General features: G+C 43.0%; 1 protein-coding gene across 2 annotated transcripts in view; it reads right to left on the reverse strand.

The window, feature by feature from the left end:
* FERMT1 (FERM domain containing kindlin 1) overlaps window positions 1-9,980 on the reverse strand; it is a 48,070-nt gene extending 38,090 nt beyond the window's left edge. Inside the window, exons 1-3 of one of the 2 annotated variants that reach the window (XM_054541544.2) lie at window positions 9,190-9,980; window positions 5,828-5,999; window positions 2,341-2,574 (exon numbers count right to left, since the gene is read on the reverse strand). In XM_054541544.2, the coding sequence (XP_054397519.1) occupies window positions 2,341-2,574; window positions 5,828-5,978 (385 nt within the window). In that variant the 5' untranslated portion in view covers window positions 5,979-5,999; window positions 9,190-9,980. 2 annotated transcript variants of the gene reach the window in all.
* Window positions 9,981-26,362: the final 16,382 nt, after the last annotated feature.

Here is a 26,362-nt window from a genome sequence, read left to right on the forward strand (position 1 = left end):
TTTACACATTTCCCATCAGCTCATTTTATCCCTGTGGCGACACCCTCATGCCCTGCCCATTTCTTCTTGGTCCTCACCATGTCAGCACACCTGACTTCTGGTGGAATCTAGACCATGCGTCTTTCTGCCAGAGGCTTTGCTCTGATGGCTTGCCAGGGTCTGCACTGCAACAGCTCACACATTCAGGGAATTAACGCTCCCCAAGAGCGACCTCCAGTGACTGTCCAGGGTGCTGCATAAACATCCTTACCCTGAGGCTGTGTCTACACTGTCTTCCAGAGGTCGCCAGCTGCTGAAGTGTAACCTGATTGGTGACACTCTTCTCTTTTCAGTCTTACTTCCCTGTCTCCAACAGTATTTCCTGGCATCACCTCCCAAATAAACTATTTGTACTTGAATCCTTTTCTCAGGGTCTTCTTCTGGGAACTGAAACTATGATAATCTCCATTTCTCCCATTAATCAAATATATTTATAATTGCTGATCAGAATTGCTGATAACCTTTAACTACACTAGTGGCTATCATTCCAGGTAAAAACCAATTAATTTAGACTTTTAGTCTCTGAGCAGCTTTGTTGAAGGTAAGTGCACTGATTCCATTAAATTCTGTCATCATTTCGTTCATATACTGCTCAGTGCTGAGACTGAGCCTAGCAGTTTAGCTTGACTCTCCCCAGCAGCCAAGGATTGTCAGGTTGCAACACACCTGTGACCATTCCAAATGCATAATTTATACACAAACCTGGTCATGAATAAAAAATTTCACTGTGAGCACTAAAAGCAAAACAATGAAACAGAAACACCTGTATCTTCAAGGTCAAGATTTGTGTCTTTTCTGTTCTTCAAGGGAAAAACCACTAAACTGCTGCATTTGATTTCACTTCAATGGATAAGATATAAAATGCAATTATTACAAATGCCAAGCTGAGCCTTTAAAACTATTACAAAGAGATAATCAGGAAAAGAGAACATCTGACTGCTTCTGTTTACTTGAAAACTAAGTTTTTGGTCTCAGCTGTGATGTGTGCTTCCAGTCCACTGTGGTGTATACAATATACTATTTTATGTAATCATTTACTTTGCTTTCAATTCCTTATTAGAATATAACCAAAAACACAAGGTGTCCTCATGTTTGCCATTTGCACACCAGGGACAAGACTGCAACTTACATTCTGTAATGAAAGTTTCCATTCATTTGTTCACTCAACAGTTATTGTGTGCCAGGCATTGTGACTGGAGTGAGGAATGCAGAGATGCTCAGGAAACGATTTCTGCCTTTACCCTACTTCATATACCATACCAGCCCCCACTGCCCAACCCTGGTATTCCCAATCCTGTTCATACTTTTTCTCTTTTTTTTGGGTACTATCCATCCCATTTTAACCTCTTATATTCTTTTTTAACTTGTTACATTTATATTTTAAAATCTGTTACATTTATATTTATTGGTTAGTGTCTGCCTCCGCCTGCTAAAATGCAAGCTCCAGATGGCAGGGATTTTAGCTTTGTATTGCCCCTAGCACTCACCGCAATGCCTGGGACACAGTAGGTGCTCAATAAATATTTGCTGAATGAGTGAACAGTTTATGGTTTAATGGGAAAAATAGATTACTCACTATATATCACTATATATTATCTATTCTGGGTTCAAATGTTGATTTTTGGTTTTGGAACCAATGAATATGCCTATAATACTTTCAAAAATTATAAAATGAGAATACCTTCATGGGGTGTTTCCTTCCCTTTATGGAGTTTTATAAAGAAAAATTGGTTTGGGTAGTGTTGTCTTTATGACTGTTAAATTATAGGATACCAAATCTATAAATAATTAGGTTTAAATTCACAATTAAGTGTACTTTTCTGCTTAATCACTTCATAAGTGATTTTTGTGGGCATAATTATTTACTTGAGCCAGGTCTTAAGCAATTAAGACTTTGGAACACCATTATCTCAAAAACAATAAACACACATAGCTCTATGGTGATTAAGTATTTAGTACAACTCTTTTTAAATCTTAAATACTGTACAATAATGTTTGAGTATAGCTTGGATCAATAAATTTGGGGGGGCAATCTTAATGGTTTATCTTGTCTATTAACAAATCTCTTTTGGAATAGTTTTAAGCTTTGTGGAGATGCACCTGATTTATGCCAATAATGTTCCACTTGGCTTAACTCCATCCACTTAAATGGCTGCAATACCCAGAAGGGCTTAAACATGTGCTTCCTAATAGGTGAGTGTTCTGTAGCCAATTGCTTGAAGTAGGCAGAATGCACACATAATTTTCCTGTCTACCTTTGCAAGAGTCTACAGGGCACAGGGGCCCTTCCTGGGTACTTACTCAGGGTTTTGCAGATATCACTGACAGCTTTAAAAACCACAGCTGAGAAGCTGACTCGCAACCTCACCATCTTCAAATTCGGCAGGCGAAGGCGCAGCATTTTATGCTGAGGGGTGAAGAGAAGCTTTGCGTCTGCCTGGACCCCATATTTGTCCAGGGTCCAGTGGGTTTTCAGAAGCCAGCAATGCTTCTGTTCCCACCAAAGAGCAAAGTCTGACCAGTCTTGGGATATGTCTGCAAAAATGAAAACACAATTAAGTAAAATAAGAGAGGGCCTAGCTTGGAGGGTCCTGGAACTGCAGAGTCAATTTCATTGTGTGCGAAAATGGAAGCCAACAACTGGTCTCCAGCTCCCCATGGCCTTTTACAATTCAAGGCTCAACAACTTTTGGCTTCTTTCCAAAGTCTCCAGGGAAAAAATATGGACTGGGATAGCATTAGGAGAAATACCTAATGTAGATGACAGGGTTGATGGGACAGCAAACCATCATGGCACATGTATACGTATATAACACACCTGCATGTTCTGCACATGTATCCCAGAACTTAAAGTAAAATAAAAAAACATTTAAAAAATTAAATCAAATAAAAAAATTTAAAGATAAAATAATTAAAAAAGACAAAAAAATAATAGGGTCGGGTGCTGTAGCTCATGCCTGTAATCTCAGCACTTTGGGAGGCTGATGCAAGCAATCACCTGAGGTCAGGAGTTCGAGACCAGCCTGGCCTACATGGCGAAACCCTGTCTCTACTAAAAATACAAAAATTAGCCGGGTGTGGTGGTGGGCACCTGTTAATCCCAGCTACTCCAGAGGCTGAGGCAGGAGAATCACTTGAACCTGGGAGGTGGAGATTGTAATGATCCAAGGTCGCACCATTACATTACAGCCTGGGCAACAAGAGCAAAACTCCATCTCAAAAAAAAAAAAAAAAAAAAAGAAAAAAGAAAAATAGGGACTAAACCTTACTATCATTTACATTTAGATACTGTGGAGGAAAAGAAACATAAAAATGTGTTCACAATGAATGCTAAAGTTCTCTTCGCTAAAATCTCTCTGTGCCATGGCCTTTTCTGAGAAAGCATCTGACTTTGTTTAATCAAGATTATTTCTCTTATAGAAATGTATCCTTATACCACTGTGTCACAAGGGAGTAGCAATAGCCTCCAATCAAAGTCCACACAGAAGTATGGTACAACTGACATTTCATTCTTCTCAGTAACGTCCAACTCTTTATCAGTACCACCATATCCAAAGTGTCTAAAATGAAGTCAGAGTTAAAATATTTTCTCCCTCTCAATGTTAGCACCAATGCCAATCTTTCCCTTCCTTTAACGTTGGCATTAAAATAGAATCTTTACCCTTCATCAATATTGGAGTCAATTTTCAATCTTTTATTTTGCAAAATGAAGAGCTACCAGTATCTTTGTTTTCTTATTTTTCTTTAAATGATTTTTTCTTTCTCTTTTTAAATTAGAAACCCTTTTTTTTTTTTGTTTGAGACATAGTCTCACCTGTTGCCCAGGCTGGAGTGCAGTGGCATGATCTTGGCTCACTGCAACTTCTGCCTCCTGGGTTCAAGCGATTCTCCTGCCTCAGCCTCCCAAGTAGCTGGGATTACAGGTGCACACCACCATGTCAGGCTAATTTTTTTTTTTTTTTGAGATGGAGTCTCACTCTGTTGCCCAGGCTGGAGTGCAGTGGTGTAATCTCAGCTCACTGCAACCTCTGCCTCCCGTGTTCAAGCGATTCTCCTGCCTCAGCCTCCTGAGTAGCTGGGATTGTAGGCACGCACCACCATGCCCAGCTAATTTTTGTATTTTTTGTAGAGACGTGGTTTCACCATGTTGGTCAGGCTGGTCTTGAACTCCTGACCTCGTGATCCACCCACCTCAGCCTTCCAAAGTACTGGGATTACAGGAAATTTTTGTATTTTTAGTAGAGATGGGGTTTCACCATGTTGGCCAGGCTGGTCTTGAACTCCTGACCTCAGGTGATCCACCCACCTCAGCCTCCCAAAGTGCTGGGATTACAGGCATGAGCCACCGCTCCCAGCCAGAAAACGCTCCTCTTAATGCTGTTAGTAGAAGCATAAATTGGCACAACTATTTTGGAAAACCTTCTGAATCAGCATTTTTTTTCTCTGAACTATACCACCCAACAGAAATGATCACTGAAAGACAGGTGTTATAGCAGCTCTTTCTGTAAGTGCATGAAAATGGAAACAACCCAAATGTCCATTAAGAGGTAAGTGGATAAATAATTGTGGCATATTCATACAATGGAATATTATATGGCAATGAAAACGAACAAAAACAATATGCAACAGTATGGATAAATCTCACAGACATAATGTTGAGTGAAAGAAAATCAATGTGTAAGAGTATATCCTTTATAATCTCATTTGTGTAAAGTTCAAAATCAAGCAAATGATTCCTGTGGTGTTAGAAGTCAGGACAGTGGTTACCTTTGGTAGTGGTGACTGGGAGGGGTCGGGGTATGGGGCTTGGGTGGGGAACAGTTGATGTTCTATTTCTTGATCTGAGTGGTTACAAGTCTTTGTGAAAATCCATTGAACTGTTTATAATAAGTGAAGCCTTGTTTATAATAAGTGAATTTTTCTGTATGTATATTATATGTCAATAAGGACTTACTGACAAAAAAAAACTATCTCGCTAGAGCAAATGAAAAGCCAGCATCTAAGGCCTTAAATAGAAGGTAAAAGAAGCACAAAGAAAATAGAATGTTATTAAATTCTAGGTTGATAATGTTGACTCCTGATGTGAAGAGTGTAACCCTGAAAATTTCCTTCTTTGTTTAAACAGGGAGCGTAGTAAACGGTGGATAAGTGTTAAAAGACTCCTCAGCACCAATTTATCACTAAGCTATCAAGTATTAACAGAGAATTAACATAGTAGTCTAATGCCAAGCTACTTAAAGTCACATTAGATGTCACCAGTGGAATGGGTCCCATCCCTGTTGAAGTCCAACATTATACCTAATGGGAACTTTAGCTTGCCACCAAAGACTCAAGGTTTTTTTTTTCCCCCGAGACCGAGTCTTGCTCTGCTGCCCAAGCTGGAGTGCAGTGGCACGATCTTGGCTCACTGCAACCTCCGCCTCCCGGGTTCAAGTGATTCTGCTGCCTCAGGCTTCCCAGTAGCTGGGATTACGTGCTCCCACCACCATGCCCGGCTAATTTTTGTGTTTTTAGTAGAGATGGGGTTTTGCCATGTTGGCCAGCCTGTTCTCGATCTCCTGACTTCAGGTGATCCACCCACCTCGGCCTCCCAAAGTGCTGAGATTACAGGTGTGAGCCACGGCACCTGGCCTGGGCCATTTCTTTCTCTCCTCTGGGATGAGGGGTGGGGGATTGCTCTCCAGGCCATTACAAGATAAATGATCAGAAAAACCTAGACCAGTCATTAGTGGTGATGCAACAGACAGGGTTTCCAATACAGAGAAACCATAAAGCGAGAGAAACTTACTGATCTGTTCTACTAACTGGAGCATCACTCCCCCGACATGAAGGTCTCCAGATACTCTCAGTGTGACGTCTTTCTGCTGCTCTTCATTGGGATGGTCAACACGGACCACAAGCTCCCAGGAAGCAGATGTGAAGTCAGTGGATGACAGCATTGTGGCAAATGCTGGTGTCTGCTGAACACAAAGGCAGACATAGATTGGAATGTGGGAAGGAAACGGGACGTGTCAGTAGACTTGCAGAGCAAAATTTCTTTTTTGTTCTGTTTTTCATTGTAACCTCCTCTTCAAAACACTCTGCAAGGTTCCCGGTGCTCCAGATATTAAATTCAGCATCTTAACTTTAAAGACAAAAAGTTTTATAAAAATGGTCTCAAATCATCTAAATTTACATACTTCATTTTTCCATTCACCCACTTCTCCAAGACCACTTGGCTATGTATTTCCTTTGTCCACCCAATGCTTCAATCCTCATTTTCTCTCTATTGACTTCTTTTGACCTTCTCTCAACTATTCCGGCAATAGGCAATCTTCCATGTTATCTTTTAAAAAAATCAGTTTTATTAAGGTATAATTTGCATGTAATAAAATGCGCAGATTTTATAGTTCAACATATTTTGTTGTATGCAAATTATACTTTAATAAAGTTGATGTTTAAAAAGGATGCCATTAAAGCCTCTTACCTTTAATATCTTTAATATATGTATATTATTACATTCCTCCTACAAAAATTTATATCTTCCCATAATAAAGCTCAAAAAATAAAAAAAGCAAAATAATTCCTATTTCAGTCATTATAATATATAGTTTTACCTTAAATGCATATAGATACACATCATTAATAATTATTGCCATGTATTTGATTTACTTATTGTTCTATATCATGTAAAAATTGATTATAAATGCACCAATTAAAAATTTGGATGCATCTTTGGCAAAAGATTTAAAAACAGGAGTAACAGATATAAAAAGCTCGCTCTTCAAAGTACAGATAGGGGTGTGAATTTCAAACCCATAGTTTTCCCCTCATTGGAGAAGCTAGCAGGAAAGAACGTTCACAACTGAAATATTTCAGGGGGTAACTGGAACACTGGAATCCAAATTGGCAGAACTGAAACAAAACTTGAGATGTCAGCTCTCTCTTACTTTTAAACAGAAAGAAATAATGCTACAGCTCCTGGCTGTTTTAAACATTTAAAGTAAAAATTATTTAAATGATAATGAGTCTTTTTCACTTTACTATGTAAAGCCAGCTTATGAGAAATTCATGTTTTCATAAGGCCTATTTTTGAGAAACATCAATGCACTCAAAATCCTAAGAAAGGGCCTCTCTGAGGGTGTACATAAATCCCCCAGGGATCCTATTAAAATGCAGATTCTATTCAGCAGGTCTAGGGAGGGGCCATACATTTCTTAACAGGCTCCAGATGTTGCTGGTCTGTGGGTATACTCATTTCTTCCCTTCAACCTACTTAGATCAATATTAAACCAGGGATGACGGTAATATCCGAGGAACATTACTTTTAATAATAATTAAACAACCAGTGTCATATCTGTTCTGCGTGTTCATTTGAAACGACTCATTTGTAAGCATGAGAGAATCTCAAAATATGCTACACAGATAAATTAAATACTGCAAATATGAACAGATTTAGGACAGATTTTATGGGTGAGGATGAAATTTAAGAGTTCAGAAGTAGCTCCTTATGTTTTCATTTTTGTTTTTTTTGAGATGGAGTCTTGCTCTGTCGCCCAGGCTGGAGTACAGTGACACGATCTTAGCTCACTGCAACCTCTGCCTCCCGGGTTCAAGCAATTCTCTGCCTCAGCCTCCCAAGTAGCTGAGATTACAGGTGTGTGCCACAATGCCCAGTTAATTTTTGTATTTTTAGTAGAGACAGGGTTTCACCATGCTGGCCAGGCTAGTCTTGAACTCCTGACCTCGTGATCCACCCGCTTTGGCCTCCCAAAGTGCTGGCATTACAGGCGTGGGCCACCACGCCCAGCCGCTCCTTATGTTTTTATATCAGAAGCATGCAATAATGCAATGCATCTCTTCCCCAGGCACAGAGATCCACACAGAACCCTCTTCATGAGGAGTGCCATTCAGTGACTGCATTAGGCCTAACTGCTTGCCTCTGTCGTCATCAACTTCAGGTATCATTTATTACCTACTGACTGTATGATGTGCTCTGTGTTAACTCCTGTCTTCTGTTATCCCTTTTTCATCCTCCCAGCAATCTCATTTAGAAATGAGGAAACAGCCTCAGAGAGATGAAGCAACTTGCCTGAGGTCACACAGCAAGTTAGATGCTGAAGCCCAGATGGAAATCCAGGTCTGCCTTTCTATTTCAAACTCTTATCCACCACACTGGGAAACCACTTTGATAATGTTGCAATGCCAAAATGAAAGAAAACTCCTCAAACTACATGAACTAAATTCTCAGTAGCCTTTACTAAGCATTTCTATCAACACAAATCTTGCCCAGTGAGGAGACAAAAGATGCCCATTCATCGTCAAACTCATAACTTGGCATTGAACTGTTCGACTTTAAGATCCTTACAATTTCTTAAATGCTATGATTGTGAGGTCTAGTTATTTAAAATGTTTTGTATATAAAGAAAATAACTTTTAAAGGTGATTCCTTATTGCTTATTTCACTGGGCAATCCGATATAAGGTCTTTTCCTAACTTGGGTGATTAAAACACTACTTATTCAGGCAATAGATGCTGATTCCCCTTACAACAAAATGCAGGCTAAAATTAGCCAAGCTGGTTTTCCTGCATTCCTTTCCTATCTTTCTGCGCCTTCATTTTTGAGTGAACGTCTAGTCTGCAGCAAGCTGTTACTTGTCAAGGATAGCAGCAAACTTCAGCCGGGAAAACGCATCTAAGGAGACCAAACAAGAAGCAAAGTTACTGGCAGAGTGCTCAACAGCCCTTCGCAGAAAATCAAGGAAACGAAAGCAGGGAAGGAGGGATGGAGGGATGGAGAGCGGAAGGAGGAAAGATGAGGGGGAAACAGTCCCCAACCCTTCCCCTGGAATATCTGAAGGTACTTGGTGTTCGAAGGCCACCCGACCTGTCTTTTGCCAGCTCTGCAGGATCCTGGGGCGGATGTTGGGTGGATAAAGCATGCCCCTTACTCCCATTAAGGCAGCACCTGCGGCTCAACTGAAAGTATTTTGCGGGCAGATGCGTAGGGCCGGAGAAGGTGGTCACATCCAGACGAAATTATTTTCAATCAACAGCTATTTAAGTACAAGAGGCTGCAGAAAGAAAGGGAGTAAGGGGGTTCAGGAGCCACTGGTGCCCATCAAAGCCTCCCAACCTCTAGCTCCCCAGCCCTAGCTCCAGAGCACCCACCTCCTTTCCAGGAGCCTGTAGCGTCCAGCCTCGCAGTCGCGCACGTGGAGAGCTGCGTCCCTACAAAGTACCCCGGGCCCAGCCGAGGAGCGGGCGCTGGCGAAGTGGACGCCCAGTGGCGGCGGCTGCTCAGCTAAGGCTGCGGCAGGTGAGGGCTGGAGCCAGGGCGAGCAGGCGAAGCTGCCTCGGGACCTCCCACGGAGGCTGGGTGCCGGCCCCCAGCCTGGCGCGGCGTGCCCGGGGCACTGCACGGCCCCCAGCGGCCCGGCTGAGGGCAGCGCGCGGCGGGGCAGGCGAGGGCACGCCCAGCCCCGGGCCTGCTAGGTCTCGCTCCCGCGGAGAGGAGGCGCAGTCTGCAGATTTTTAAGGGCAAAGGGTGGCCGAAGGGCTGCTCTGCGGAGAGAAGGCGGCGAGAACCCGGGGCGCACGCTTAGTATCTGCAGCTCCTCTTGCGATGTCTCATCCTGCCGCTTTAAGGCCGCCTCCAGTTTCCCTGTTCCCCCAGGCCCGCCGGGGACTAGCCCAGATGATTAAAGCCGCGCCACTTCCCCTCCTTTCAGGCATGCCCATCACTCACACCCCGGAGTGCGTCCAGGCCCAGGAGACTCCAGCCTCCCGGCTAGAACAGCTGCCTCCCTTAGAAAGAGCCCCGGAGCACTTGTGGTCAGCGAGGTGGCGGCAACAACAAAACGATTCGTCTCTGAGTAAGAGGGTGGTGTCAGTCTCCAGAAGGCTGAGGCTCCCGACCAGGGGAGACTCCAGGAGACCCAAAGGCAGGCTGCATGCGGAAGTCTGGGCCACACCTGGCGTGGCTCACCTCAGGATCACCACCGGTCCCGCCAGTCGCCTTCCTGTTAGATTTATTTTCAAAGAGGGCTGGGGCCACCCAGGAAGGGTGGGTGACCTCGGCAGTTTACACAACCTCCCCAAGCCTCCTTTGTTCATTTAATCACATTTGTTGAGTGCTTACTGCTCTACAGTCCTCCCGACGGGCCTGGGCTCCGAGAATACAGTGGTTAATAAAACAAACATGGAAATGACATTCCACGGAGGGATTTCATGCAAGATAATACAGGCTTTAGCGATTTGCATTAAAAGGCTTGTGAACACTTAAATTTTAATAAAGAAGTTATAAAACTTAGAAGTTGAATCTGTTTTTGCTTAAACATTACCATATTCAGGAATTATTATGGGTTTGAAAGTACATTTAATTTAAAAAGGTTAGTTGAACATTGTTGGCAAATATAGGATATTATAATTGAAATAAAATCATTAAAAACTTGAAACAGAATGTCTTCATTTGGTACCGTTTGTCAATGATGGGAAGGGTCGTCTGGTCCCACTTCCCTACCTCTTAACACCATGAGCAAATCTGCTCTCATCCTGGGTAGAAAGTATTTAACCTTCGCTCTCTGGAAACCCTGCTCATGGCCCATTAGAACTTAGACTGTGGTCAGTGCACACACACACACACACACACACACACACACACACACACACACACACATATATATTTTTTAGATGGAGTCTTGCTCTGTCCCCAGGCAGGAGTGCAGTGGCGCGATCTTAACTCACTGCTGCAACCTCCGCCTCCCGTGTTCAAGTGATTCTCCTGCCTCAGTCTCCCGAGTAGCTGGGACTACAATTTTTGTATTTTTAGTAGAGACCAGGTTTCATCATGTTGGCCAGGATGGTCTTGATCTCTCGACCTTGTGATCCACCTGCCTCGGCCTTCCAAAGTGTTAAGATTACAGGTGTGACCCACCGTGCCCAGCCTGTGGTCAAGATTTTATGTGTGACCTTGAATTATGGCTCTATCTATTTATACCAATATGGTTTTTCTCTTTTCAGTTGAAAATATCTGCATTGTGCTAAAGAATTCAACTGGTTTTAAGCGTTCTTCTTGGCCTAGGTTAATTTTTAAACTTGTAATTATATGTAGTGACTTGTGTGTATATAAATGTGTATCATATATATACACACCCATATACACAATATATATAGATAAGAGCACAAATCATGAATGCATAGCTGAGTTTTCGCAAACTGAACACACCTGTATACAGAGTATATAGACAGTAGCATATAAAGAGTGCCCAGTTGAAGAAACAGGACATCACCAGTCCTTGGAAGCCCCTTAGTGACCCCTTTTAGTTATTCCTTTCAGTTATGATCACTGCCACTGCCTGCCCCACTACCCCTGACCCCAGGCCCAGGATAACCATTATCTTATCTTCTAACTCCTTAGAAGGGTTTTGCCTGTCTTTGTACTTTATATAAATGGAATCAGACCATGTGCATTATTTTGTGTCTGGCTTCTTTTGTTCAACATTATGTTTGTGAGTTTCATCCATATTATGTGTCCTAGGCTTTTTTTTTTTTTTTTTTTGAGAAAGGGTCTTGCTCTCCCCTAGGTCAGAGTGCAGTGGCATGATCATGGCTCACTGCAGCCTTGATGTCTCAGGCTCCCAAGCTGGGACTACAGGTGTGCACCACCATGCCTGGCTAATTTTTAAATTTATCTTTTGTGGAGACAGAGTCTCACTTTGTTGCTCAGGCTGGTCTTGAACTCCTGGGCTCAAGCCATCCTCCCATCTTAGCCTTCTAAATTGTTGGGATTGCAGGTGTGAGTCACCATGCCCGGCTGTCCTAGGCTTTTAATTTAACTTTATGTTTTACTTATTACACGGTTACTGTCGTTCGTGTGACACAGGTCCAACCCATCCCCCAAGGTCCTGGGTTAGAAGTGGGTTAAAAAGTGTATTCTGAACTTCAAAATTTTGTACATATATATTAAAAAAATGCACACCCTTTGCCCCCTTAAAAAACAAGCAGAATCAATTCACTGAGTCTGTTATTTAATTAATTCATACATATTAATCAGCAATGGATTATTTATTCACTAGTCACTGTATTACTGTGAGCTAGACATTGTAATATAAGTTGAAAATACTCAGATTAACTGGGCACACACTTTGTCTTCAGATGATAAGAGGGATGCTAAGGAATACAGAAGAATGTGTCTACTTCTGCCAGGTGTTTGGAGTGGCAGGTAATATGAGAAAAGGCTTCAGAAAGGAGGTGATTTTTGAGATGGAATTTGAAACATTGGATAAGAGCTTCATAGTTGCTCATAATAACCTGAGGTTTCTAGAGAACTGTTTTAAGGTATTAATATATCTTTTTTTAGTTAGCAGATAGTTGTGCTTCAGGTAGCAGAAGGGTGGAAGATAAAGAGAAGCTCTATCTCTTGACTTTGAAATCTTATACGTTCAAGTTGCAAATATTGAAAAAAAAATCTGTTGTCAATTACCCATACACTGATAAACTCACCTTTGAACTAGTACCTTCAAAAAGGTAAATCAACTGGGTGTGGTGGTTCAGGCCTGTAATCTCAACACCTAGGAGGCCAAGACAGTAGGATTGCTTGAGCTCAGGAGTTGAAGACCAGCTCAGGCAGCATAAGGAGACCCACATCTCCACCCCCCCAAAAAAAATAATAAAAATTATGCGATGATCTGTGCAGCAAACCACCATGGCACATGTTTACTATGTAACAAACCTGCACATGTGCCCCTGAACTTAAAATAAAAGTTGAAGAAAAAAATTTTTTAAAATAATAGAAATTAGCTGGGTGTGGTGGTATGTGCCTGTGATCCTAGCTACTTGGGAGGCTGAAGTGGGAGGATCGCTTGAGCCTGGGAGATCAAGGCTGCAGTAAGCCATGATTGCACCACTGCACTCTAACCTGGGTAACAGAGCAAGACCCTGTCTCAGTTAAAAAAAAAAAAAAAAGTAAGTCATGTCATGTCTGGGGTATGCATAGATTAGACTGAACGAGAGATGTGGCCATATTCCATATTCACTGAACACAAAAGGGAAATAAATGAGTAGAGGACTTTGAAAGTCTCAGCTACTTTAACTTGTTAAACACAAGTGATTTTTTCCTCTAGCACCTTTTCACTAAAAATTCTATAGAGTTAATTTAGGTAGAATAAGAAAGCTGCTTGAAGGAGAAAAGTGGATTTTTTTTTCTGATTGATGATTTTGATAAATATTTACCCAATATAAAGTTCTCTGTTAAGTTTTCAGCTTATAAACCTGCCAGAAGTCTGATGACTTCGAAATGGCAACAGACACCTAAAATATATTTTTATTTGCACTGAGTCCTTGGCACATACAAAATGGCAGCTGTGTTCACGGGTGCAGAGAACACATTTTGCTCAGTGCGAAGAAGCAGAATGTGCCTATTATTGCTACACCCTCCTCCCCAACTGGATGGGTAATGAGCACTTTCTATGCCCAGGCAAGTTCTAAAGTATTCTCCTTGCCAGGGTGGAAAGGGTGTGTCTCAATGTACTTACAGGGCTGAATGAGAAAGAGCAAAGAAGAGTAAAAATGGCTTTGCTGGGGGCCATGCTGGAGCCCACCTTTCAGACTGAGAGAAGCAAGAAACACAGTGCTTCCCTCCTTCCATCCCTCTTCTCCTCCATCCCCTGTTCTCCTTCCTTACATTGCATCCTTCTTAATCAAAGAGTACAAGAGAGTATACAGTGATAATTAAATCTTCCTCCCATCCTTGATTATTGAGTTCCCTTCCCTGGAGATAATAGTTACCTGTTTCCCCTGAAACCTTCCAGAGACAGTCTGTGCATGTAGACAATTTCTGCTTCTTATGCAAGTGATAGTAGTCTATACATATTGTTTTGCATTTTGCTTTTCTAACTTGAAAATATCTTGATGATTGTAGCAAATATCAGTCATACTCATGGCTGCCCATCATCCTTGGAATGGCCTCCTTAATATTTGTGGAAATCTTTATGTTTTAATCCCAGTCTAGAAGTCAGAACTCAAATTCCCAACCTCACTTGCAGCGAGGGTACAGGCCTATGACCTAGGCTGTGTCATTCAGATACTCAGGCATGACTTTAATTTGGAAGTGAGTGAGGTGCAGAGACAGGATGTACTTGGAGCTTCCATCTTTTCTGATGTGAGTGGTGTCAGGAATGACTATGGTGGTGGTAGTGGCAGTGGAGATGGTTTTCTGGAGGCTGAAAGGTTAAAGTCCCAATGCAGAAGTGATGTCAGTGCTAGTGGGTGGCAGTAGCAGGTGCAGTAAAGTCAAGTTCAGATGCTTCAATGGTGATTCCCTTCTCGTGTTAGTCCTACAGCATCATTTCAGACTTTGTTCTTGGTGCTTAGCTCCAAGCCTCTTTCTCCTGCTGTCCTGTCAGGTTGTGTCCACTATGATGGAGCAAGACCCTGTCATCTATGATGATGATGATGATGATGATGATGACTTGCCTAATTATTTTTCTGTTTAAGCTAGCCATAGTGGATTCTGTTATTTGTGCCTAAGAGCTCTTACTGACAAAGAATATGTTACCGGAAGTGGGATGCTACAAGTAACAACACTAAAAGTATAATTGACTAAGTGCAGCAGGCAGGGCTTTGAGCAAGGAGGGGACACACGTTACAGGCTGGAAAGCTGGTGACTCTTGTAATGCAGTGGCAAAATTTTGCTTCAACTACTATATACAATACTCGAAGATGCACACTGCAAGCTGAGTGAGGCTGTGATAAGCGGGGAAATAGTGGGGAGCATTCAGAATGTTGGTTTACACTGATGACTTCTTGCTCTTTCAGCAGTCTTGATAGAGCAGCTATACCCACACCAGAGTCCTCCAGCTGACAAGAGAGGTAAGGAGAGAAACTGCTTTGCCAGGAGAGGCCCTCTGCTGCAGCTGGAGGTCCAAGTTGACCGAGAGCCCAAAATTTGGGCTGAGAAAACAAACTACCACTTTATTCAAACCAAAGCTGGCATAAGTAGCTATTGAAGGGAAATGAATAAAACCCTTATTATAACAGCACTATTATGAGAGTAAATGAAAGAGCCCGTGTATGTGTCACATGCCTTCAAAATGCTATTGTGATTTATATTAATAAATTATTATAATTATTATGGGTGTCTGCTGCTGTCTATATTTCTACCTGACTACTGGGTTTAGAATATGGATACAACTGCTAGCATGGTTGCTTTGAGGGCAACTCAGGTTTATACTTTTTGTAGCCCAGCAAATAGTTCAGTATGCTTTAAATAAAGGCCGGGAAGTAAGGGGAAACTGAGAGATAGGAATGTTGTTCCCCACTTTGTCACACCTTCTAAACTGGAATTACACATTCATACCTTTCACCATGGGACTCTGCAGTTCCCCCCATTGGAGTGGAGTGGATTTCTCTGCACCTTGATTTTGGTCTTGGCCATGTCTTTTGCTTTGGCCAATGAGCAGGTGTGATACAAGCAGAGGCTTGAAATGGATTTGCTTGTGGTTTTGGTTTGCTCTTCTGTACTCAGCCTTTCACCACGGGAAGATTGCTCTGCCTTGAGGAGATGGTTGATTCTAGAAGTGGGATGGAAAAGCACAAGATGAGTCTGGAACACCTTGTGATGCCAGACAATGAAGACATCCTCGAAAACCCATGGGGGCATGTCAGAAGGACACAGGAGTCACCTGAAAGGAGCTCCTAAGGGCCAGTCTGGGACAATGGGAGCAGCAAAATATATAATGGTAGTAATGGATTATACCCCATAGAATAAAATATTCACCAGCCCCCCTAACATAAACAAAAATGGGATCCCAGTTAGGTTTTATTTAAACATTTTTTCCATGTTTAGAAATGCTAAGTGACTGGCTTGAGGCCATCCCGCTAACAGATGCCAGATTTGGGATTCAAACTCTGCCTAGTGGCTCCCGTGCTGGAGCTTCTTGTACTAAGCTGCCCTCAGTCTCCATCCTCCGGGCATCTCTGTATGAGAGCAGGAATAAGAAGACAGAATGTTGCCTTGCTCCACCTCCACTGGGCACATCCACGTTAGAGGTGACTCAGTGTTTTTGCTACCAACTACAAAAGCACTGTGAGTACTGATTTTGGAGTTACAAATAAATTTTACCTAGTAGGTGAATTCACAAATATGAAATTTTGAGTTACGAGGATGGACTGTATGGAGATATAGATTTAACACCCAGAAGATAGAGCGAAAAGAATTAGAAATAGTTGCCTCTGGGGAATGGGAGGCTGGATGGGAAGGAGAGGGGTGTGGCACTCTTCAGAATGAATAATTTTTCAAAAATATTTGATATCCACTCCTTCTCCCAGCCCTCCTCCCCTCCCCACAGTGGGCTGGTGAGAAATGTAATTTGTCATTACTGGATCTTGCTTGCCCAATCTCCAGTATCTCAGGAAGATCCCAACTTTACTTTAGAAAAGTCAGAGCTTCCTGGAAGGGCTCTGTAGATTCCAGTTCCCACTGGTCTCTGAAAGTCTTCATTTTCTAAGCACTTACTTGAAGGAAGTGTCTGTTTTTCCTTCTGAGTCCAGTTTGGGCCTGAGTCTTGCCCTGTGGCTCCCAAGGCCACCTCCTTGGCATCATTGTTCTCGGAAGGGGATGGTTCCTGGAGTGGGGCAACCCCAACTACATAGTAGGAATTGCAGATGGCACAGTTCTTGATCTGTAGGGGGTGGGTGCAGGGGTGGAGGTGGGGGTGGAGTGAGGTTGATGAGCTCAAACTTGCAGTTTTCTGTCTCACCCAGGCAGCCTTCAGCAATTACTGCTTGTAAGCACTCTCTATGTCCCAGGTACAGTGCCTAGTTCTTTGCATACATTATCTCATTTAATCCTCATAACCTAGGAGTATTTCCTCACCTTACAGGTGAGGAAACTGAAGCTTAGGGAGTTTAAGCAAATTGCCCAAGATCACCCAGTTACTAAATGGCAAAGTTAGGATTTGAATTTACCCTCATTTAACTTCCAAACCATTGCCCTCAATGGCTTACAAGACTTTACACACACATAGACTCTTTTGCATATTTCCAGTTCTATTAGTTTTGATAGGTTGAGTTTCTGGCAGCTTCTGAAACTGTGTTGCCATTGTGAGGGCATCCCCTCCCCTCAGCATCACTAAGGATGGTGTGCCCTTTGTTGTCTTCCTCCTTGTTTGGACTGTTCATTCTTCCATCTGGACTGCCCTCCCCCTTCCTTTCCTCTTGTAGAATTCCTACCCATCCTTTAGCAACTAGCACTGCAGGGAGGCTGTGGCAACAACAGCTGAAGGAAGGAGAAATTTTAACTTTGAGTAAAGATTGATATTTTAATGATTACATTGAACTGGACTAACCATTACCAAACTGATTTTTTTTTCTTTTTTCTTTCTTTTTTTTTAATGACCAGCAGTGTCTGGAGCACTTTTCATGATCTAAGAGAGCCCAGATGTCTCATGAAAACCATCCTGGTTTTCATCCAAGGAGAGGAAAATAAATACCCTTTCTCCTGTCTCAAAAGGCAGAAGGGTAAACAAAATAGTTTTTTTTTTTTTTAATAACACTGCAGGAGTGTTCCCTGGCCAGTGTACTGGTGATAAATATATTTCCATAATACCTAATGCAATGTGAGCTTTGTCTTGTTTGGCTACAAATGATTTATCTTACTTCCATTGAGCCTATTTTTTTGAATTATCTCCATTCCTCTCCCCCCGCCCAGTATAAGTCTGTGCTAAATCTTTGTGCATGTGCTTAATTACTTCCTTAAGACAAATTCTTATGAGTGGAATTACTTGGTTAAAGATTATGTGTATTTAAGAAGTTTTGGTATAATTGCCACATTTCTTGCCAAAAAGATTGTACCTATTAATATTCTCTCCAGCCATGGGTCAGAGCTCCTCTAAGATTAGTATTTATTGTTAGCAGACACTGCCTTGTATTAAATATTTGGACTGTGCCAAGTGCTCTACCAGGCCCTTGGGATACTGCTTTTGACACGTAAGTGAAATTGGGCAGGAAGATATAGCAAACAACTGAAAATAAAGTATCGATAATGTATGTGTTTATTACTTTACAGCTTACAAAACATGTTCAGGTACCATAGTTCAAGCCTTTTCAAACTATAATGTGCATATGAAGCCCTGGGGGAGCTTTGTAGGTTTATGTGGCCGACTCTGTCTTAAGAAGGTGAAAAAACAAAATGAAAAGGAGCTTGTGATAAGGATATGGAGATATAGCTCACAGAATCAAGGAAAATCTCCCAAGTAGACTTTGAAAAGCACAGGAACCAAGGCAAGTTGAAAATCAAGGGAGTTCCCTCCAGGGACCTCTTTTGGGATGAAGGGGCTCCACATGGTTTCAGGATTCATGTCTGTTATTAGTTGAATTTTGTCCCACAGAAAGATATGTTGAAATCTTAACCCCCAGTACCTGTGAATAAGACCTTATTTGGAAATAGGGTCTTTGCAGATATAATTAGGTTAAGATGAGGTCATATTGGAGGAGGGTGGATGCCAATCCAATATGACTGGCATCCTTATGACAGGAGAAGAGACTGAGACACACAGGGCAAAGCCAGCCACGTGGTGACAGAGGCAGAGACTGGGGTGATACCTCTGTAACTCAAGTAACTCCAGGGACTGGCTGAAAACGTCAGAAGCTACAAGATGGAGGAAGGTGTTTTACCCAGCTTGGGCTGGTGTAAAAAATATAAACTGGATGGCTTATAAACAACAGAAATTTATTTCTCACATTTCTGGAGACTTGGAAGTCCAAGATTAGGGTGCCAGCAGGGCTGGGTTCTGGTGAGGGCTGTCTTCCAGGTTGCAGATGCTGCCTTCTTGCTGCATCTTCACATGATGGAAAGGCAGTGAATTAGGCCTCTGGATTCTTTTTTTTTTTTGTGAGACGGAGTCTCGCTCTGTTGCCCAGGCTGGAGTGCAGGGTGCGATCTCAACCCACTGCAACCTCCGCCTCCCGGGTTCAAGCGATTCTCCTGCCTCAGCCTCCTGAGTAGCTGGGACCACAGGCATGCACTGCCACGCCCGGCTAATTTTTGTATTTTTAGTAGAGACGGGGTTTCACCATGTTGGCTAAGCCAGTCTCGAACTCCTGACCTCAGGTGATCCACCTGCCTTGGCCTCCCAAAGTCCTGGGATTACAGGTGTGAGCCACCATGCCCAGCCTGGATTCTTTTTATAAGGGCACTGATCCCATTCATAAGGGCTCTGCCCACATTACCTTCCACTTCCAAATACCATCCCATTAGGGATTAGATTTCAACACATGATAGCAAACATTCAGTCACTAAGAGAAGAATTTTCCCCTACAGGTTTCAGAGGGAGCAGGGCCCTGCTGACAACTCGATCTTGCAGTTTCACCCTCCCAAAGTTTCTGTTGTTTGGAGCCACCCAGTCCGTGGTCTTTGTTACAGCATCTCTGGAGACAAACAGTATCCCTCTGCTCCAGGTTCAAATTCCAAGGAGCAGACATCTGAGGGGCTCAGCTTGTGTTATGTTCTCATGCACAGGATCATATTTGCAGGTGTGAGTGGTTCTCCAAAGGGTAAAGAGAGGCTGTGGCCAGGATTAGGGAGAATAGGTGACAGCTGCAAGAACAGGAGATGCCCCAGCACCAACCCACCAACCCACGTGTGCTGCTGGAGCCTCACGACCTGGGATGATGATTGGGAAATACGCAGTCTCTTTCTGCTCCATGGGGTACTTTTTGGTCCAAGTCCCACGTGGCTGGAAGTGCCAGTGGGTGAATGGTTGTTCTGTGCCTTTGAAGCCCTTTCTGGCTCCTTCTCAACTGCCCTAACACAGGCCTGCTCTATAATGAGGAGGTTTCCCTCCCCCACTCCTCATCCTGACTCCTGGATCCCTCTCATCCTGCACCTGTATCACCAACTAAGGTGTCTGAATGAAGAAGATAGTGTGGTGTGTCACCTGCAGGGATACATGGGTGAGTGTGGTAGACCATGTTCCCATGGCACCCCCATTCCCTCATCCTACGGCTGTCAATGGCACATATTTGCAGCTCTCTGTCTGAAGGGGCCTCTAGCTAGGAAGTTTCTTGGCTTAAAGGCAGAGTAGGCCAAAATACTGGAGAAATTAACACCCCCAAAATACTGGAGAAATTAACACCCCCAAGATACTGGAGAAATTAAGCAGCCCTTAGCCAATGAGATACAGCAGTTGGTGAATCAATACCCTAGCATCCTTGTCCACAGGGTGAACAATTCTGAAATTAATTCTTCACAGTTCCCCAGAGTTTCCTGGAGACTGGACCCCAGCTGTCCACTGCAATAATCTGCTCATGAACACACCTGTAACTGGCTTCTTCCTTTCCCTATCTCATTTACCCACCTGCTTCAGGTGCTCCCTGTGATATGGTTAGGCTTTGAGCCCCTACCCAAATCTCGTCGTGAATTGTAATCCCCATAATCACCATGTGTCCTGGGAGAGACCAGGTGGGAGGTAATGGAATCATGGGGGCGTTTTCCTTGATGCTGTTCTCGTGATAGGGAGTGAGTTCTCACGAGAGCTGGTGGTTTTATAAGGAGCTTTTCCCCTTCACGTAGCACTTTTCCTGCTGCCTCGTGAGAAAGGTGCCTTGCTTCCCCTTCACCTTCTGCCGTGATTGTAAGTTTCCTGAGGCCTCCCCAGCTATGTTGAACCGTGAGTCAATTAAGTCTCTTTCCTTTATAAATTACCCAGTCTTGGGCAGTTCTTTATAGCAGTATGAAAATGAACTAATATACCCTGGGATGGATCACCTCCTAAATACGCTTTAAATTCTTGTCTCAGGGTCTGTGTATGGGTGGTCTACCAGACAGTAACCCTGCAGTGGTACTGATGTGCTTTGCCACAACTGCTGAAAAGCATAGAGAAAGTACTCGTCTGTATGAATGTGGCCAGTAAAGGCTTCAGAACGCCCTGCCCCCTCCACACCCCCACACTGACTTTTCCAAGAGATAGGCCAGCATAGCAATGGTGCTGGATATGAGGTAGCATGGACCCTTTGTTTTGACAGCCCCCAGCTAAATTGGGGTTCCAGTACCAGAGCAGCTAGCAGCCCTGCCAGGAAATGGAGGGGAGCTGAGCATGGGTGTTTACATGGGCTGCGCACCGGATACTTCTTTTACGTGGTGGATAGCCTAATGCTTAGTTGTCTCGACTGACCAGGGAGTCCCTCACGTGGAAAACTTGTTTATACTGGCAGATGTCCTTGCAGCTCTTGCTGACCTGTGTCCAGTTTCTGCCTGACTGACGATTGCTGTGGCCTGGGAGCCTGCCCTTGTGTTCTCCCTGGCATTCTGGGAAAAACCTGGCCTGGAGTAGCCCCTGGTTCAGACGGAAGGTGCAAATTCAGTACACCATCGCGAAAGGAAATAAATCCAAAGATATATTACTTACTGGCCCTGAAGGCCCTTCATCCTCAGGTCATGAGAAGCAGAAATGAAGAGGAAGAGTCAGGCAGAAAGAGATAGAGAAAGAGTGAGTGAGTGAGCACATACAGCAATGAACAATATATATTAGGGAATAGGATGTGGCTCACTTGAAATTCACAGGCAAATGTCTGAATGGTCCATTTAATGGAAGTGTCAGGAAAGCGGGGAGTCTATTCTGCTAGGTTGGAAAGATATGGTGAAGTTCTTATCCCCGGCTACTGGCTTGGGCCATCTGGGTGTGGTTTTCTACTTCTAATGCCCAGGCAGCAACCTTTGCTGTGTCATTCCGTTACACCCCTCCTGAAAACATCCCAGCCTGGAACCCTTGGTGATGTTGCTGTCGCAGGAGAGAGAAATGGGGCCCCTGGTTAGAGCATAAGGATAGCAACAAAGGCCTGAGCTTTACTCTGTGTCTGGAAAACGTTATGCAGATCATGGTAATGGGGTTAAAGAACTGCCTTAGGTCAGGCTCCCTAGAGGCAGAGCTTGAGACAGGGATCCAGGGGCATGTGGTTTATTGATGGCTCTCAAGGGAGAGTTGGCAAGGAAAGCAGGACAGGCAGGGGAAGGAACCAAGCCAGGGTGTGACTCCTGCAAAGTCTAGCTTGGGCTTGTAGAGCAACCTCTCCTTGAGATGAATGGGCTGCACTTCTGTACCCCTGCATCAGTCAGTCAGTGGTTGTGGCCACCTCGAGGAGAGAGGAAAGTTATAGCCTTTTGGGGGAGGTGGTGCCCATCTGTCAAGGGGTCTTGTTAGATAAAGGATGCAGCTCTGAAAAGATGCAGACACAGAAGCATATAAAGCGGAAGGGAAGGGCGTGTCAGCCTGGTGAAGGGGGCCTGGGCAGGCTGCAGTCGGTGTTTATGATAGTGGGTGTGTGTGTGTGTGATCTGGCAATTGGTGGATTCTTTTTATTTAAAAAGTTTTAATTTTTAAGTTGACATACACTAATTGTACACAATTATGAGGTACATAGTGATGTTTTGATACATATGATGTATAGTGATCAGATCAGGGTAATTAGCATATCCATAATCATAAACACATCATATCTTTGTGTTGGGAACACTCAATATCGGTCTTATAGCTATTTGAAATTATGGAATATATTCTTGTCTTTATAGTTACTTTTTTTTGTTTTTAAAAATGTTGCTGAAGACCATTCTACAGTGCTATATGACACTAACACTTACTCCGTCTATTAGTTGGTGCAAAAGTAATTGTTCATTTTGCCATTACTTTTAATAACAAAAACCACAATTACTTTGGCACCAACCGAATAACTAGCTGTAATTTTGTATTCTCTAACAAATCTCTCCCTATCCTTTCCTTCCCCTTCCCAGCCTCTAGTATCCTCTGTTCTGTGCCTGGCTTATTTCCACTTAACATTATATCCTCCAGTTCTATCCATGTTGCTGTGAATGAGAGGATTTCATTTTTTTTTTTTTTTGGTGGCTGAATAGTACTCCATTGTGTATACATACCACGTTTTTAAAAACCCATTCATCTGATGTTAGATACCCAGGTTGATTCCATGTCTTAGGTATTGTGGACAGCACTGCAATTAATCATGAGGGTGCAGCTGGTTGGTGGTTTCTATGATAATCTGCTATTGAGGACACAACTGCCTTAATTATTCCCTTCTCTCCTCCTTAATCTTATTCATAGTTAAGAAAAATGGATTAAAGAAGAAACACAGAGAAAGTAGTCTCATGATTCAGCTAATTCTTCATTCATTTATTCATTTGCTCTCATTCACCCATTCATTCAGAAAACATTTATTCCACACCTCCTGTGTGCCAGGGACTATGCCATAAACACGTCCAAACCATGGTGGTGCTTCTGTGATTTCTTTCACTGGAAAACATTAAAATTTATTTACTAAATGAACATTATCACAAAGATCCAGATCACTATACTGAGTCTTTCCATTTTTAGAATCACCCCCTCCACACACATCAACCCAACCATCCATCTACTCACCTACCTATTGCCCTATTTACCCTTCTACTATCCCATTCACAATTCACCCATCTCTGCGCTTATCCACTTAATCTATTATATTACCTGTTCATCTACCTAACTATCCACAAATGAACACCTATGGCCTGCCTAGCAATATTCCTAGGCTCATTCACTGATTTGTTCAATCAATCAATATTTGCTGAGTGTCTTCTAAGTGCCAAACACTTTTCTAGGTGCTGGAGATAAAAGTGATGGATAAAAGTGGGGATAAAATGACAAATTGCCCTCATGAACTTTGCAATACATGTGTGAAAGCAGATGTTAAACCAATAATTAGGAAGATAAAATGTGAAGCTGCTTCTCCCTCTCTCCTAATGTCCTTTTCCTTGAAATCCCTCTCTGTTTGGTGTGCTTGAAAGCATTGATTTTGGAAAACGTACAAAGCACTTAGCATAGAAAGATAACTGGGTTGGAGAAAAAGAACATCACTTCTGGAGATGAGTGGGATTTATGTCCACTAGATTCTAAAATCCTGGAGGGCACGAAGAGTGTACGTTTCAATTCATCACTTTATCCCCAGAGCCCGTTACCCAGTAGGCACAAAACAAATGTTTGCTAAATGATAAAGAGGGGTCAGAATCACTTTGTCATTTTCTGAGTTTTGACTCATTGAAATGTTTAAGGAAAATCATTTTCAAAAAGAAGTTAAGGACCAGGCACAGTGGCTCATGCCTATAATCCTAGCACTTTGGGAGGCCGAGGCAGGAGGATCACTTGAAGTCAGGAGTTCGAGGCCAGCCTGGTCAACATGGTGAAACCCGGACTCTACTAAAAAAATACAAAAATTAGCGGGCATAGTGGAGAGTGCCTGTAGTGCCAGCACTCAGGAGGTTGAGGCAGGAGAATCACTTGATTTATCCCGGGAGACTTCTCACTCCTGGGAAAATTCAAGCCAGGGGTGGAGGGTGCAGTGAGCTGAGTTTGTGCCACTGCACTTCAGCCTGGGTGGCAGAGTTAGACTTGGTCTCAAAAAAGAAAAAAAAAAAAGGAAATTAAGACCTTAAGTACTATTTTTACAGATTCTTGCAGCTGTTCTATTCCAGCCATAGCAGAGGTAGAAAATCATTGCAGGAAACAGAGAGGATGTATAGACTGAAGGATCCAGAATTGATAATTTAGAGTTGATTGAATTTTAAGGACTACCAAAGATATATGTACACATACCAGGAAAGGATATAAGAAATACTAGTATATAGGAAACAAATACTAGGAAAAGAATATTCTCAACACCTCCAAGCCTGGCAGGATGGAGACAGTCAAACAATTCGAAGTATATTTTCTAACTATCCACAAATGAGCACCTACAGCCTGCCTGGCAATGTTTTAAAGCAAATATTAAATAAGTATTTGCTTTAAAAATGTATTTTCTTGTATTATAAGATGCATGTTGGCTGAGTATGGTAGCTCTTGCCTGTAATCCCAGCACTTCGGGAGGCTGCGGTGGGAGGATCACTTGAGCCCAGGAGTTCAAGACCAGCCTAAGTGATATAGTGAGACCTCCATCTCTACAAAAAGTAAAAAAAATTAGCCTGGCACAGTGGTGCACCCCTGTAGTCCCAGCTATCTGGGAGGCTGAGGCTTGGTCCAGGGAGGATCGCTTGGTCCAGGGAGGGCAAGGCTGCAGTGAGCTGTGATGGCACCATTGCACTCTAGCCTGGGAGACAGAGTGAGACCCTGTCTCAAGACAAACAAACAAAAAAACTGGTGTGTTGGTGGTGGAAGATTAAGAATGCCCAATGAGAGAGCCCTGTGTGGAAACCCATTCCCGTCTCCTCAGGGGACCACCTGGATTCTTCCACCCACTTTTTGGGAGCACTCCCAAAGGAACCCTAAGCTGTTTCCATGGCCCTCTGACCGTCCTTTACTGAGAAGACACCAAAGGGAAACAAAAGGCAGTTTTATCAGTTTTATGACATGTCTGGAAGGTGGGGGCATTCAGTCCAGCAGCTTAGGACTCAACCGAGAGACACTGGGGCAGGTGGGCATATGTGGAGGTTATGAACAAATACAGACTCTAGCTTCAAGAAGATTCCCTCAGTCTTCCCAGATAAGGTGATTGCTGGGACCCAGACAGCCCTCAGGTAGCAGTGGGGAGGGTGGAGGTCAAAGAAACCTCATACCCCACACTTCCCAGTTGTTGAGTCTTTGGAAGCCTCTTAATTAAAGTCCCTGACATGCAGAAACAAGTTATCCATTGCTCCCTACCCGGAAATGATAACCTTGCTAATGTTTTGATATAAATTCTTTCAGTTATTTTTTCCTGTCTACATGTAGACAAACATACATAGAAAAGTATTTTTGACAATAATGGAGTGTCATGTTTATATTGTTTTGTAAACTGCTCTATTTAAAGGATTAAGGTACACATATTTCTATCCTATTAAATATTATCAGTCAGTGGGTGTCTGTTTACTCTCTAGTGTTATTATGGTACTTGCTAAGGAATTTTAAAGATTTTTTTTTTAAATTTAACTTTAAGTTCTGGGATACATGTACAGAATGTGCAGGTTTGTTAGATAGGTATACATGTGCCATGGTGGTTTACTGCACCCATCATCTAGGCTTTGAGCCCCACATGCATTAGGTATTTGTCTTAATGCTCTCCCTCCCTTTGTCCCCCAGCCCCCAGCAGGCCCCAGTGTGTGATGTCCCCCTCCCTGTGTCCATATGTTCTCATTCTTCAACTTCCACTTATGGGTGAGAACATGTGGTGTTTGGCTTTCTGTTCCTGTGTTAGTTTGCTGAGAATGATGGCTTCCAGCTTCATCCATGTCCCTGCAAAGGACATGAACTCTTTTTTATGGCTGCATAGTATTCCATGGTGTATATGTGCCATATTTATCTAGCCTGTCATTCGTGGGCATTTGGGTTGGCTC

The sequence above is a fragment of the Pongo abelii genome, chromosome 21, assembly GCF_028885655.2.
Source record: "Pongo abelii isolate AG06213 chromosome 21, NHGRI_mPonAbe1-v2.0_pri, whole genome shotgun sequence".
In the NCBI taxonomy this organism is placed as follows: Eukaryota; Metazoa; Chordata; class Mammalia; order Primates; family Hominidae; genus Pongo; species Pongo abelii.